Here is a 17125-nt window from a genome sequence, read left to right on the forward strand (position 1 = left end):
AGACAGTGGGATGATATATTTAAGTTACTAAAAGAGAAAAACTGCCAACCAAGACTCCTATATCCAGCAAAATTGTCCTTCAAAAATGAGGGAGAAATTAAAACATTCTCAGACAAAAAGTCACTGAGAGAATTTGTGACCAAGAGACCAGCTCTGCAAGAAATACTAAAGGGAGCACTAGAGTCAGATACAAAAAGACAGAAGAGAGAGGCATGGAGAACAGTATAGAAAGAAGGAAAGTCAGATATGATATATATAATACAAAAGGCAAAATGGTAGAGGAAAATATTATCCAAACAGTAATAACTCTAAATGTTAATGGACTGAATTCCCCAATCAAAAGACATAGACTGGCAGAATGGATTAAAAAACAGGATCTTTCTATATGCTGTCTACAGGAAACACATCTTAGACCCAAAGATAAATATAGGTTGAAAGTGAAAGGTTGGGAAAAGATATTTCATGCAAATAACAACCAGAAAAGAGCAGGAGTGGCTATACTAATATCCAACAAATTAGACGTCAAATGTAAAACAGTTAAAAGAGACAAAGAAGGACACTATATACTAATAAAAGGAACAATTAAACAAGAAGACATAACAATCATAAATATTTATGCACCGAACCAGAATGCCCCAAAATATGTGAGGAATACACTGCAAACACTGAAAAGGGAAATAGACACATATACCATAATAGTTGGAGACTTCAATTCACCACTCTCATCAATGGACAGAACATCTAGACAGAGGATCAATAAAGAAATAGAGAATCTGAATATTACTATAAATGAGCTTGACTTAACAGACATTTATAGGACATTACATCCCACAACAGCAGGATACACCTTTTTTTCAAGTGCTCATGGATCATTCTCAAAGATAGACCATATGCTGGGTCACAAAGCAAGTCTTAAATTTAAAAAGATTGAAATCATACACAACACTTTCTCGGATCATAAAGGAATGAAGTTGGAAATCAATAACAGGCGGAGTGCCAGGAAATTCACAAATACATGGAGGCTCAACAACACACTCTTAAACAACAACTGGGTCAAAGAAGAAATTGCAAGAGAAATTAGTAAATATCTAGAGGCGAATGAAAATGAAGACACAACATATCAAAACTTATGGGACGCAGCAAAGGCCGTGCTAAGAGGGAAATTTATTGCCCTAAATGCCTTTATCAGAAAAGAAGAAAAGGCAAAAATGCAGGAATTAACTGTCCGCATGGAAGAACTGGAGAAAGAACAGCAAACTAATCCCAAAGCAAGCAAAAGGAAAGAAATAACAAAGATTAGAGCAGAAATAAATGAAATTGAAAACATGAAAACAATAGAGACAATCAATAAGACCAGAAGTTGGTTCTATGAGAAAATCAATAAGATTGATGGGCCCTTAGCAAGATTGACAAAAAGAAGAAGAGAGAGGATGCAAATAAATAAGATCAGAAATGGAAGAGGAGACATAACTACTGACCTCACAGAAATAAAGGAGATAATAACAGGATATTATGAACAACTTTACGCTAATAAATACAATAATTTAGATGAAATGGACGGGTTCCTGGAAAGACATGAACAACCAACTTTGACTCAAGAAGAAATAGATGACTTCAACAAACCAATCACAAGTAAAGAAATTGAATTAGTCATTCAGAAGCTCCCTAAAAAGAAAAGTCCAGGACCAGACAGCTTCACATGCGAATTCTATCAAACATTCCAGAAAGAATTAGTACCAACTCTCCTCAAACTCTTCAACATAATCGAAGTGGAGGGAAAACTACCTAATTCATTCTATGAAGCCAACATCACCCTCATACCAAAACCAGGCAAAGATATTACAAAAAAAGAAAACTACAGACCAATCTCTCTAATGAATTCAGATGCAAAAATCCTCAATAAAATTCTAGCAAATCGTATCCAACAACACATTAAAAGAATTATACATCATGACCAAGTAGGATTCATCCCAGGTATGCAAGGATGGTTCAACATAAGAAAATCAATTAATGTAATACACCACATCAACAAATCAAAGCAGAAAAATCACATGATCATCTCAATTGATGCAGAGAAGGCATTTGACAAGATTCAACATCCTTTCCTGTTGAAAACACTTCAAAAGATAGGAATACAAGGGAACTTCCTTAAAATGATAGAGGGAATATATGAAAAACCCACAGCTAATATCATCCTCAATGGGGAAAAATTGAAAACTTTCCCCCTAAGATCAGGAACAAGACAAGGATGTCCACTATCACCACTATTATTCAACACTGTGTTGGAGGTTCTAGCCAGAGCAATTAGACAAGAAAAAGAAATACAAGGCATCAAAATTGGAAAGGAAGAAGTAAAACTATCACTGTTTGCACACGATATGATACTATACGTAGAAAACCCAGAAAAATCCACAACAAAATTACTAGAGCTAATAAATGAGTACAGCAAAGTAGCAGGCTACAAGATCAACATTCAAAAATCTGTAGCTTTTATATACACTAGTAATGAACAAACTGAGGGGGAAATCAAGAAACGAATCCCATTTACAATCGCAACTAAAAGAATAAAATACCTAGGAATAAATTTAACCAAAGAGACAAAAAACCTATATAAAGAAAACTACAAAAAACTGCTAAAAGAAATCACAGAAGACCTAAATAGATGGAAGGGCATACCGTGTTTATGGATTGGAAGACTAAATATAATTAAGATATCAATCCTACCTAAACTGATCTACAGATTCAATGCAATACCAATCAAAATCCCAACAACTTATTTTTCAGAATTAGAAAAACCAATAACCAAATTTATCTGGAAGGGCAGGGTGCCCCGAATTGCTAAAAACATCTTGAGGAAAAAAAACAAAGCTGGAGGTCTCGCGCTGCCTGACTTTAAGGCATATTATTGGTATTGGCATAAAGATAGATATATCGACCAATGGAATCGAATAGAGTGCTCAGATATAGACCCTCTCATCTATGGACATTTGATCTTTGATAAGGCAGTCAAGCCAACTCACCTGGGACAGAACAGTCTCTTCAATAAATGGTGCCTAGAGAACTGGATATCCATATGTAAAAGAATGAAAGAAGACCCGTATCTCACACCTTATACAAAAGTTAACTCAAATTGGATCAAAGATCTAAACATTAGGTCTAAGACCATAAAACAGAGGAAAATATAGGGAGATATCTTATGAATCTTACAACTGGAGGTGGTTTTATGGACCTTAAACCTAAAGCAAGAGCACTGAAGAAAGAAATAAATAAATGGGAGCTCCTCAAAATTAAACACTTTTGTGCATCAAAGAACTTCATCAAGAAAGTAGAAAGACAGCCTACACAATGGGAGATAATATTTGGAAATGACATATCAGATAAAGGTCTAGTATCCAGAATTTATAAAGAGATTGTTCAACTCAACAACAAAAAGACAGCCAACCCAATTACAGAATGGGAAAAAGACTTGAACAGACACCTACCAGAAGAGGAAATACAGATGGCCAAGAGGCACATGAAGAGATGCTCAATGTCCCTGGCCATTAGAGAAATGCAAATCAAAACCACAATGAGATATCATCTCACACCCACCAGAATGGCCATTATCAACAAAACAGAAAATGACAAGTGCTGGAGAGGATGCGGAGAAAGAGGCACACTTATCCACTGTTGGTGGGAATGTCAAATGGTGCAACCACTGTGGAAGGCAGTTTGGCGGTTCCTCAAAAAGCTGAATATAGAATTGCCATATGACCCAGCAATACCATTGCTAGGTATCTACTCAAAGGACTTAAGGGCAAAGACACAAACGGACATTTGCACACCAATGTTTATAGCAGCGTTATTTACAATTGCAAAGAGGTGGAAACAGCCAAAATGTCCATCAACAGAAGAATGGCTAAACAAACTGTGGTATATACGTACGATGGAATATTATGCAGCTTTAAGACAAGATAAACTTATGAAACATGTAATAACATGGATGGACCTAGAGAACATTATGCTGAGTGAGTCCAGCCAAAAACTAAAGGAGAAATACTGTATGGTCCCACTGATTTGAACGGACATTCGAGAATAAACTTGAAATATGTCATTGGTAACAGAGTCCAGCAGGAGGTAGAAACAGGGTAAGAGAATGCGTAATTGAAGCTGAAGGGATACAGACTGTGCAACAGGACTAGATACAAAAACTCAAAAATGGACAGCACAATAATACCTAATTGTAAATTAATCATGTTAAAACACTGAATGAAGCTGCATCTGAGCTATAGGGTTTTTTTTGTTTTTTTTGTTTTTTTTGTTTGTTTGTTTGTTTTACTATCATTACTACTTTTATTTCTTTTCTCTATATTAACATTTTATATCTTTTTCTGTTATGTTGCTAGTTCCTCTAAACCGATGCAAATGTACTAAGAAACGATGATCATGCATCTATGTGATGATGTTAAGAATTACTGAGTGCATATGTAGAATGTTATGATTTCTAAATGTTATGTTAATTTCTTTTTTTTTCTTTCCGTTAAAAAAAAAAAAAAAAGAGTCATATTAGAAACTCACCCCACTGGGACTTCACTTTACTGGTGAGAAAGTATACACAGACATAGCCTCTGGTTATTGTGAACCTATAAACACCTCCAGTCACTGATCTCTCTATGATTTATACTGGAAAGCCAACTCAGGAATATTTTTTTTAAAGAGAGAGAGGAGGAGGAGATGATATAGAAGAAAAAGAATCAAAAGCAAATGCTTTCATGAAAGAGTCTGAGCACCTTTCTTTAACTTTTATATACATTCACTCCTATCATGTCTCTGGGGAGTTGGACAATTAAACTTTAAACAAACATTTATTGAATGTCTTCTTTGTTCCAAACATCTCTAGCCATCAGGAGCATAATTCTTTGTGAGAAATATGAAGCCTTGAGTCATGAAATATTTGAACCCATAAGAAAGTAGAATACTGAAAATGCCATCCTGTACACTTATTTCCTGTCTAAGGAGAGAGGATCCACCTACGGATAACCATATTTTCCTGTGCCATTTAAGACTGCTTAAGGCTTGGTTTTTATTAAAAACAAATCACAACAACCACAACAACAACAAAAAATGTCCGTTTGTGTCTTTGCCCTTAAGTCCTTTGAGTAGATACCTAGCAATGGTATTGCTGGGTCGTATGGCAATTCTATATACAGCTTTTTGAGGAACCGCCAAACTGCCTTCCACAGTGGTTGCACCATTTGACATTCCCACCAACAGTGGATAAGTGTGCCTCTTTCTCCGCATCCTCTCCAGCACTTGTCATTTTCTGTTCTGTTGATAATGGCCATTCTGGTGGGTGTGAGATGATATTTCATTGTGGTTTTGATTTGCATTTCTCTAATGGCCAGGGACATTGAACATCTCTTCATGTGCCTTTTGGCCATTTGTATTTCCTCTTCTGAGAGGTGTCTGTTCAAGTCTTTTTCCCATTTTGTAATTGGGTTGGCTGTCTTTTTGTTGTTGAGTTGGACAATCTCTTCATAAATTCTGGATACTAGACCTTTATCTGATATGTCATTTCCAAATATTGTCTCCCATTGTGTAGGCTGTCTTTCTACTTTCTTGATGAAGTTCTTTGATGCACAAAAGTGTTTAATTTTGAGGAGCTCCCATTTATTTATTTCCTTCTTCAGTGCTCTTGCTTTAGGTTTAACGTCCATAAAACCGCCTCCAATTTTAAGTTTCATAAGATATCTCCCTACATTTTCCTCTAACTGTTTTATGGTCTTAGACCTAATGTTTAGATCTTTGATCCATTTTGAGTTAACTTCTGTATAGGGTGTGAGATACGGGTCTTCTTGAATTCTATTGCATATGGATATCCAGTTCTCTAGGCACCATTTATTGAAGAGACTGTTCTGTCCCAGGTGAGTTGGCTTGACTGCCTTATCAAAGATCAAATGTCCATAGATGAGAGGGTCTATATCTGAGCACACTATTCGATTAGTTTGTTGGGATTTTGATTGGTATTGTGTTGAATCTGTAGATCAATTTGGGTAGAATTGACATTTTATCTACATTCAGCCTTCCTATCCATGAGCAGGGAATATCTTTCCTGATCCTATTTATATCCTTGATTTCTTTTAGCAATGATTTGTACTTTTCTATGTGTAGGTCCTTCACATCCCTGGTTATGTTTATTCCTAGATACTTGATTCTTTTAGTTGCTTTTTTGAATGGAATTTTTTCTTTGTCTCCTCATTTAGGTCATTGTTGTGTATAGAAACATTACTGATTTTTGTACATTAGTGTCCTGCCATATTGCTAAATTTCTTTAGTAGCTCAAGAAGCTTCGTCATAGATTTCTCAGGATTTTCCAAGTATAGTATCATGTCATCTGCAAATAATGATGTCTTAATACTTCCTTTCCAAATTGGATACATTTATTTCTTTTTCCTGCCTGATTGCTCTAGCTAGAACTTCTAATACAATGTTGAATAATAGTGGTGAGAGAGGGCATCCTTGTCTCATTCCACAATCTTAGGGGAAGGCTTTCAGTCTCTCACTGTTGAATACAATGCTGGGTATAGGTTTTTCATATAAGCCCTTTATCCCATTGAGGAAGTTTCCTTCAATTCCTACTTTTTGAAGTGTTTTTAGCAGAAAAGGATGCTGAATTTTGTCAGACACTTTTATGGCATCAGTTGAGGTGATCATGTGATTTTTCCGTTTGATTTGTTAATGTGCTCTGTTCTAGTTTGCTAGCTGCTGGAATGCAACACACCAGAGATGGACTGGTTTTTAATAAAAGGGGATTTATTTTGTTGGTTCTTCAGAGGAAAGGCAGCTAACTTTCCACTGAGGTTCTTTCTTATGTGGAAGGCACAGGGTGGTCTCTGCTGGTCTTCTCTCCAGGCCCCTGGGTTCCAACAACTTTCCCTGGGGTGACTTCTTTCTACATCTCCAAAGGCCTGGGCTGAGCTGCCAGTGCTGAGATGAGGAATGCCAAGCTGCTTAGCTGTGCTACCTTGCGATCTCTCATTTAAGCACCAGCCAATTAAATCAAACGTCACTCATTGCAGCAGACATGCCTCCTAGCCAACTGCAGATGTAATTAGCAACAGATGAGGTTCACGTACCTTTGGCTTATGTCCGCAGCAACAAGACTAGGTATGCTCACCTGGCCAAGTTGACAACTGAATCTAACTAAGACATGCTATATTACATTGAGTGATATTCTTGTGTTGAACCTCCCTTACATTCCTAGTATAAATCGCACTTAGTCGTGGTGTATAATTCTTTTAATGTATCCTTGGATTCGATTTGCTAGTATTTTTTTTTGAGAATTTTTGCATCTACATTTATTAGAGAGATTAGCCTGTTTTCCTTTCTTGTGGCATCTTTATCCAGCTTTAGAGGTACAGTGATGTTAACTTGGTAAAACGAATTAGGTAGTATTCCTTTTTCCTCAATATTTTGAAGAATTTTAGCAGGATTGGTGTTAATTCTTTTTAGAATGTTTGATAAAATTCACTTGTGAAACTATCTGGTCCTGGACTTTTCTTTGTAGGAAGACTTTTGGTGACTGATTGAATGTCTTTAGTTGTAACTGGCTTGAGACCTGCTGTTTCTTTATGAATCAGTGTAGATTGTGTGTTTCTAGGAATTTGTCCATTTCATCTATGCTGTCTAGGTTGTGGGTGTATAGTTGTTGAGAGCATCCTCATGATTTTTTTCATTTCTTCAGAGTCCATGGTAATGACCCCTCTGTCATTTCTGATTTTGTTTAATTGCATTCTTTCTCATTTTTAATTTGTGGGCCTAGCTAGGGGTCCATCCATTATTGATTTTCTCAAAGAGCCAATTTTTGGTTTTGTTGATTCTTTCTATTGTATTTTTATTCTCCAGTTCATTTATTTCTGCTTTAATTGTTATTTCTCTTTTTCTTTTTGCTTTGTGGTCAGTTTGCTTTTCTGTCTCTAGTTCCTCCAGATGAACAGCTAAGTCCTCGAATTTGCTTTTTCTTCTTTTTAATATGGACATTTATGGCAATAAATTTCTTCTGAGCGCTGCCTTTGCCTCATCCCATAAATTCTAATATGTGGTATTCTCATTTTCATTCATCTCTGGATATTTACCAATATCTCTACCAATTTCTCCTTTGACACACTGATTATTTAAGAATGTGTTATTAAATCTCCATATATTTGTGAAAGTTCTGGTTCTTAGGTGGTTATTGATTTCCAGCTTCATTCCCTTGTGCTCAGAGAAAGTGCTTTGAATAATTTCAGTCTTTTTAAATGTATAAAGACCTATTTTATGTTCCAGCATATGATCTATCCTGGAGAATGTTCCATGAACACTTGCAAATAATATATATTCTGGTGTTTTAGGGTGTAAAGCTCTATATCTGTCTGTTAGGTCTAATTTGTTTATCAAATTTTTTAAGTTTCTGTTTCCTTGTTGATCCTCTGTCTGATTGTTCTGTCTATAGAGGAGAATTGTGTATTGAACTCTCCCACTGTTATTGTTGAATTGTCTATTGCTCACTTCAGTTTTGACAGTGATTGCCTCACAAAGTTTGGTACTACTTGAGTAGGACCATAAATATTTATGATTGTTATTTCTTCTTGGTGAATTGTCCCTTTTATTAATATGTAGTGTCCTTCCTTGTCTATTATGATGCCTTTAAATTTAAAGTCTGTTTTGTCTGATATGGGTATAGTTACTCCTGCTTTCTTTTGGTTACAGTTTGTATGGAACATCTTTTTCTATCCTTTCATTTTCAATCTCTTTGTATCCTTGGGTCTATGATGAGTCTCTTGTAAGCGGCACATATCTGGATCATCTTGTTTTGCCCATTCTGCTGATCTTTATCTTGTAATTGGTGAATTAGTCCATTAACATTCAAAGTCATTACTGTAAAGGCATTTCTTGAATCTACCATCTTATCCTTTGGTTTTTATTTGCCAAATCTATTTATTCTTTTCCCTCTTTCTCTTTTTAGCCTTTGAATTATCCTTACTGGTACTCTTCAACTCTTTGCTCTCCTCTAGAACTCCCTCTCCTTTCTTTTTTTCCTTTCAGCTGACAGAGCGCCCTTTAGTATTTCTTGTAGGGAAGTTCTCTTGTTGACAAACTCTCATAATCTTTGTGAAAATTTAATCTCTCCCTCACTTTTGAGGAACAGTTTAGATGGACAGAGAATTGGTTGGAAGTCTCTCTTTTAGGATCTTAAATATATCTTGCCACTGCCTTTTTGCCTCCATGGTACCTGTTGAGTTGTCTAAACTCAGTATTACATTGTATCCCTTGTATATGGTGATTTACTTTTCTCTTGCTACTTTTAGGACTTTCTGCTTCTCTTCAACATTTGACAAACTGATTAGTGAATAGGCCTATTTGGATTTATTCTATTTTGTGTTTGTTTGGCTTCTTTGATATGCATATTTGTGTTTTTTGTAAGGGTTGAGAAGTTTTCCCCAATTATCTCCTCAACTAATCTTCCTTCTTTCTCCTTGTGGGGTACTGATTATTCTCATATTTGAAGGCTTCATGTTGTCCATCTTTTCCCTGAGATCTAATTCAAATTTTATCATCTTTTTTGCTATTTGCTGTTTTGAGTGTTCGAAATCAGTTTTCCTGTCCTGTAGTTCACTTATTCTTTCTTCTGCCTCTTCAGATCTGCTGTTGTGTGTCTCTAGTACATTTTTTATTTGGTCTACAGTATCTTTCATCTCTGCGATATTGGCTGTTTTTCTATGTATTATTTCCCAAATTCTTCTTTATGCTCTTCTAGTGTCTTCTTGATGTATTTTATATTATTAGCCAACCCATTGAATTTATTTTTAGTAGATTTGTATGAACATCTTTGATTAGTTGTTCCAAATTCTGTGTGTCCTCTGGTGTTTTAATTTAGTCATTTGGCTAGTCCATATCTACCTACATCTTCATATGCTTTGTCATTTTCTGTTGGCTTCAAGGCATTTGATTATCTTGATAGGGTTATTCTGAAAGTTGATTTCCCACAGTCATCTAAGGTTTTGTATTTGCTTGAGTTTGCATTGAAGGTCTCCTTTTTAGCTTGGTTTGTCAGTAATTCCCCTGTAAACCAAGGCCCCAGACCTCATGGAGGGGTTGCAACTCTACTTTAAAATCTGTTTAAAGCTAGGCAGATAGGCAGTTTGCCAGACTGCACTTTCCATTTCTTCCCAGGCACTCTTTCACCTCGGGCCTGCCTGTCCCTGACTGTGGCAGCTGGATGGTGACCCAGTGCAATTCCAGCCAGGTCCACTGGCCTTGGTACATGGTGAAAGCTGCCAGCTTTGGTGTTGGGGGATAGGCAGTGTGAAGCTCAGTGGCGATTCCCTTTGTGGGCCAGCTGGTTCTGGTTGACCTTGGGTTGCCTCTTGGAATGACTGGGTGTGTCAGCAGTCCACACTGGGGCACAGTGTGGGGGCACAAGTTCTGGCATGAGGTGTGTGGGGCATGGTGGGAATGAAGTGAGGGGTGAGGGGTGGGGTGCAGTGTGGGGTTGTGGAGTGTGGTGGAATTGTGGGGTGCAGGGTGGGTGCAACTTGGGCATGGCCTGGCTTACTTCTTTGTCCCTACCTGTCTGATCACGCATTTCTGAGGGCTCTGGTACTCTGTATGGAAAGGGGAGCAGTAGGCCCTATGTACTAGCTGGATGAGCTCTTTGAGCAGGGAAATCAAGCTTTCTGGCTTATGGGTTCCCCAAAGGAGCTCCAGGCTGCAGAGCTGAGGGGGCTGATCTCCCAAGCTAGCTACGGTTGCAGGCACTTTGCTGGGCATGGCTTCTTGCCCCCAGTGGAGTCATGATGGAGCACATTTACCCCGTTCTCTGCATTCCAATCCCTTCACTTTTTCATCCAGGACCTCCCTATATAGTGTAGAAGACCCTCTCAGGTCACTCGCACCTGGAACTACTGTCCAAGTTGTTTTCCTGTCACTTCTTTCCTTTTGTTTTAAACACATACTGGTACTCCTTCAGTGCCTGGCCTTCCATGTAATTCTTGCTTCTGTGGTGGTAAATACTGAACAAAAATTTTCTCTTCTTTAGAGTCTGTTGACATTCGAAGATGTTGCTGTGTATTTTTCCCAGGAGGAATGGGAATTACTAGACTCTTCTCAGAAGGCCCTCTACGATGGTGTGATGCAGGAAAACCATGAGACTATCATCTCTCTAGGTAAAGATTTTCCCTTGCCTCTGTATGGAAGTTCCTCAGTTTTCAGAAAATGCACCCCTGTGAGAGAGTCCCACTTTTCTAATCGATGGTTGGTTCTTAACTTACAGTGTCAGGAGGGGAAAGATGTATCCAGATTACCAGAGTAAACTTTTTTTCTAAATGTATATGCTTTGTTTCCTTATTCTAAATAAAATTTTTATGCATGATGCCAGGCTTCCCTCTGATCTTGCTCTTTTTATGGCTTTCTCATCTCAGTAAAGGGCAATACCATTCATCCAGTTGCTCAGACAAAAAGCCTCACGGTTGTCCTTTCTTCTCATCTGTCTGTCATGTTCCACCTCCAATCCCTCAGCGAGGCCTCTTAGCTCTGCCTTTAAAATATATCCTAAATCCTATCATGCCTCCATGTCTCCCACTGTTACCAACCTGAAGTAAGCTGCTATCATTTCTAACCAAGTCCCTGTCACTTCTAACCAAATCTGTTGCAATCGCTTTCTAACTGTTGTTCTCTGCCTCCATTCACTCTCCCTCTCTGTTTCCACACACCATCTAGAAAGATCTTTTAAAGATAAAATAAGATCATGCATGATATCACCCTGATGAAATGACTTCTCAGCTCATTCAGAATAAAATCCAGATTCTGTCTTGAGGCTCACAGGGTACTACCTGACCTGGTGGCTTCTTCCCTCTCTACCCTCATCTCCTGCCTCCAGACCCCTTGCTCTGTGCTCTTTTGCCTTCTTGCTTTCCTTGAACTTGCCAAACTTATTTCTTCCTCCTGGATTCTGCTGCCTGGCACGTTTTCCCAACACATATTCACATGGCTCCACTTTCCCTCTGCTTTCTGGTCCATTCAAATCTCTCTCTCAAAGATGCCTTCCACAATCCCTTTATCTAAAATAGCTTCAGCCTCTCTTACTTTATTTTAGTCTTCTTCAAAACATTTAACACTTACTCATTCACTCAGTTCAGTCATTCATTTAAAATCTGACTCTGCCAAGAGAATGTAAGCTCAACACAAACAGGGGATCTTTGTCTTCCTCACTGTTTTATCCCCAGCCCTAGAGCAGTTAACTGAGTGATGAATACTTTCTACTCCCTTGATACCTATATTTTGAAATACTAGATCAAATAATTCTGGTCTGTCCCCTCTACTTGAATTCAAACCAGTGAACTATAGGAATGCTAGAATTTGTCACCTATAACAGTGCCTTCTGCTTAGGCCCTAAATAATGTTCACTATAATTACTTCAGGAATAAATTGTGCATATTTTACCTAACCCACCGACGCTTAGACTGGCTCCACTGAACCCATGCCATCCAGGACAGGGATGTGTCCATCTAAAGAGTTAAAAAGACCATAATGTATTCTCTGCAACCTCTGGAGCTTGTTTCCTCCTTGGTCAAACACAGGGTATTCCTGATATCAGTAGAGGGGAACATGCCTTGGATTCCCATTCCCCATATTTTTTTTCATATGTCCGCTTTAGATTTATTTCTTAGCTCCCTCATTGCATATACAACCACAACCACAGTAGATTATAAACCAGATAATGCATTCAGGACTTTTCCTATTTGGAATAAAAAATATATATGTGTCATTTTTTATTCCTGAAATTGTTTGGACTTATTGGACCAATTAACTGTTTGGTTTGAAATCCATGGCCTGAAGATTTTCTTCCCAGAGTCTTATTTTTGCACCCTAAATGTAAAGTGATCTGTTTAGACTAAGGGAAAGAACCATGGATCCTGGGTCCAAAAAATTCAAGGGTAATCTTGGTAAATCTTCTCCTGATAAATGTACACATGGGAAGAGGAGAAGTTCTCCTTCATAGGAATCTTTACAGGGTCTTAATATTTTAAGTTACTGCTCCTTTATTTTTTATTTTTATTATTTATTTTTTGCATGGGCAGGCACCTCCTTTATTTTTTATTGGATTTTTATTGAGGTAATCATAGATTACATGTAGATTTAAAATATAAAACATAGAAAATCCACATGCACTTTACCCCAGATTTCCTCAGTGGTAACATTTTTTTTGTATGCTATATGGTAGGAATCACATTTCATTCTTTTTCCATGTAAGTGTCCCATTATTGCAGCCTCATTTCTTGAATTTTCTTGTTCATTTGTTTTTTTCCTTTGTTTTGCTTGTTTGTTTGTTTTTGGGAAGTGCGTGGGCCAGGAATCAAACCTGGGTCTCCCGCATGGCAAACGAGAATTCTACCATTGAACTACCCTTGCACCGCCCCCACCTATGGTAACATTTTGAAAAAGTATAGTATAATATCACAATCAAGATATTGACATTGATATAGTCCACAAATCTTATTCAGATATCCCCAGTTTTACTTATACTCATTTGTGTGTGTATATGCACTTACTTCTGTACAGTTTTATCACATATGTAGGTTTGTGTATCCACGACTACAACCAAAATACTGAACAGTCGCATCGCCATAAGGACCTCTCTTATCCCCCTTTTATAGCCACACATACTCCCCTTTAATACATAACCCATCTCATTTCTAACCCAAGAAAACCACTAGTCTGTTCTATGTTTTAAAACTTTTGTCATTTAAAAATTGTTATATAAGTTGAATTATAAAGTATCTAATTTTATGAGATTAGCTTTTTTTCATTCAGCATTAGTTCCCTGAAGAATCATTCAAGTTGTTGCATGTGTTAATTATTCATTCTTTTGTATTGCTGAACAGTGTTCCACATGGTGTGGATGCACTATAGTTTGCTGAACCATTCACCTACTGAAGAGTATCTTTGCTGTCTCCAGTTTTTATCTATTACGAAAAAACGCTGCTATGAATTATGTACAGGTTTTTGTGTAGAAGTACATTTTCATTTTTCTGGGATAACTGCCCAAGAGCACAATTGTAGGTTCCTATGAAAATTGCTTGCTTAGTTTTATAAGAAACTGTCAAACTGTTTTCCAGGGTGGCTGTACCATTTTACTTTCCCACCAGTAATGTATGAATGATCCAGTTTCTCCACATCCTGGCCAACATTTGATATTAACTGTCTTTTTTATTATAGCCATCCTAGTGTATGTTATCTCATTGTGGTTTTGATTTACATTTCCCTAATGGCTAATGATGTTCTACAACTCTTCATGTCTTCATTTTCCATCAGTAAAATGTCTTTTGTCCATATTCTTATTGGGTTGCTTGTGTTTTTACTATTATCTTTGAAGAATCCTTAAATACTAGTGTTTATTGTTTTATTTTTTTTTAGATATGTGGTTAGGAAATAGTTTCTCCTAGTCTGTATCTTGTCTTTTAATCCTCTTCCCATTAGTAGAGCAAAAGTTTTAAATTTTGATGAGGTTCAATTTTTCCTTTTTCCTTTTATGGATCACGGTTTTGGTGTCATGGCTAAGAATTCTTTGCCTAGCCCTTCCCAAGTATTTTATTTTATAGCATCCCTTTTTGTTGTTGTTTTTAGTTTTAACTTTTTTTTATTCTTTAGTATAACATATATACAAAGCAAAGAAATAAAACAGCAATAGTTTTCAAAGCATATAGTATTCCTTTTTAAATTAAAATCTGTGATCCATTTTGAGTAAGTGTGGCATTTAGGTTGATGTTCATTTTTTTTTACTATGGCTGTCCAATTCCTTCGTCATAATGTGTTGAAAAGATAGCGTTCATCCATTCAGTTGCTTTTGCACTTTTGACAGAGATCAATTAGGCATATTTTTTGGATCTATTCCTGAGTTCTCTATTCTGTTGCATTGATCTATGTGTAGATCTGCCAGTACCATACTGTTTTGATTAATGAGGGTGTATAGTAAGCCTTAATATCAGATAGATGATTCTTCCTATCTTATTCTTATTTATCAAGGTCTTATAGGGCCTGTGCCTTTCCATATAAATATGAGAATATGCTTTTCTATGTCTACAAGAAACTTTTTTGGGATTTTGATAGGAATTACATTAAACCTCTACATCAGTTTGAGGAGAATTGACATCTATACTATTTTGTCTTCCAATCCAGGAACACAGTATGTCTCCCCATTTACTTAGATTTTCTTTGATTTCTTTCATGAGCTTTTTGTAATTTTCAGTATACAGAATCTCTTTGTTTTGTTAAATTTATACCTAAGTATTTCATTTTCATTGGACAGTTGTAATAGCATTATATTTTTAACTTTGATTTCTATATGTTCTTTGTTCCTATGTAGGAATGCCATTGATTTTTGTGTTTTGATCTTGTATCCTGTGACCTTACTGAGCCCACTTATTAATTATAGGAGCTTTTTTAGATTCCTTGCATAAATAATCACATCATCTGCAATGACTTTTATTTATTTTTCTTGTTTTATTGCAGTGCCTCGAACATTCAGTACTTGTTGAATATAAACAGTGAGAACAGATATTTTATTTTCTTCCCAATCTTAGTAGAAAAGCATTCAGTCTTCCAGCAATCCTTATGATGTTCATTGTAGGTTTTTTGTCAGTGCTCTTTATCAGGTTGATATAATGCCACCTCTTTCATAATTTGCTGAGAGATTTTATCATAATTGGATGTGGGAATTTTTATATACTTTTTCTGCATTGATATGAGCATATGACATTTCTTCTTTAGCTCATTGATAAGAGTAGAGTATGTTGATTGATTTACAAATGTTGAACCACCCTTAAAATAAATCCCACTTGAGCAAGGTATATCATTCTTTTTATACATTGTGCTCAGTTTGGAGTATTTTGTTGATAAGTTTTGTATCTAAGTCTATGAGATATATTTGTCTGCAGTTTTGGTACTGTCTTTGTCTGATTTTGATATGAGGGTAAACCTGGTCTTTTAAAATGAATTGAGTTCTCTTTCCTTCTATTTTCTGGATGAGATTGTATAAAGTTGCATTTATTCTTTAAATGCTTGGTAGAATTTCCACTGAGCCTGTTGATCATTTTTTCAGAAACTTTTTAATCAGTACTTCAATTTCATTGATTTTTCAGTACTGTTCAGATCCATTTACTTTAACATCTCAAATTTATGGGCATAAAGTTGCTTGTCATTTTCCCTGATTATCTTTTTAATGGTTGTAGAATATGCAGTGATATCCCCTATTTCATTTCTGATATTTGGGGTTTGCTTCTTCTCTCTTTTTTTTCATCATGCTAGAAATTTTTCAATTTTATTAATTTTTTCAAAAAATCAGCTTTTTTGATTCATTGATTTTTTTCTACTTTGTGATTACTGCTCTGATCTTTATTATTTACTTTGTTTGCTTTGGGTTTATTTTCCTTTTCTTTTTCTGTTTTCTTGAGGTAGAAACTTAGGTTATTGATTTGAAACTGTTTTGGTTTGCTAAAGCTGCCAGAATGCAATATACCAGAAATGGAATGACTTTTAAAAGGGAATTTATTATGTTGCAAGTTTATAGTTCTAAGGCCATTAAAATGTCCAAACTAAGGCATCCAGAAAAATTTATCTTGACTCAAGAAAGGCCGGTGGGTTCAGAATACCTCTGTCAGCTGGGAAGGTAGGTAGCTAGCATCTGCTGGTAACTTTGGCTTCTGGTTTCAAACAGCTTCCCTGGAATTGTTTTATTTCTGCACTTCGAACCATCTGGGTCTTGTGTTGGTTCTGAATCTTTTTCCAATATGATTCCCTCTTAAAGGACTCCAGTAAGTGACCCACCTTGAATGGGTAGAGGCACATCTCCATGGAAACAACCTAATCTAAAGGTCGTACCCACAGTTAGCATGGAAACAACTTAGTAAAAAAGGTCCACCCAACAATATTAAATGAGGCTTAAAGAATATGGCTTTTTTTGGTGTTCACAACAGTTTCAAACTGGTCTTTCCCCTTTTCTAATGTAATCATTTAGTGCTATAAACTTCACTCTTAGTACTGCTTTAAATGAATTACACATATTTTGATATGTTGTTGTAATTTTGTTTTCATTTAATTCTGTGCATTT

The 17125-nt window shown here is 36.4% G+C and overlaps 1 protein-coding gene across 9 annotated transcripts in view; it reads left to right on the forward strand.

Moving 5' to 3' along the window:
- Window positions 1–17125, forward strand: part of LOC143670160 (zinc finger protein 75D-like) — a 92074-nt gene that overhangs the window by 67003 nt on the left and 7946 nt on the right. For all 9 annotated transcript variants that reach the window (XM_077144804.1, XM_077144801.1, XM_077144803.1 and 6 more), the window contains one exon: window positions 11057–11183. In XM_077144804.1, the coding sequence (XP_077000919.1) occupies window positions 11057–11183 (127 nt within the window). The remainder of the gene's footprint in view (window positions 1–11056; window positions 11184–17125) is intronic.

Source organism: Tamandua tetradactyla, chromosome X, assembly GCF_023851605.1.
Source record: "Tamandua tetradactyla isolate mTamTet1 chromosome X, mTamTet1.pri, whole genome shotgun sequence".
NCBI lineage: Eukaryota > Metazoa > Chordata > Mammalia > Pilosa > Myrmecophagidae > Tamandua > Tamandua tetradactyla.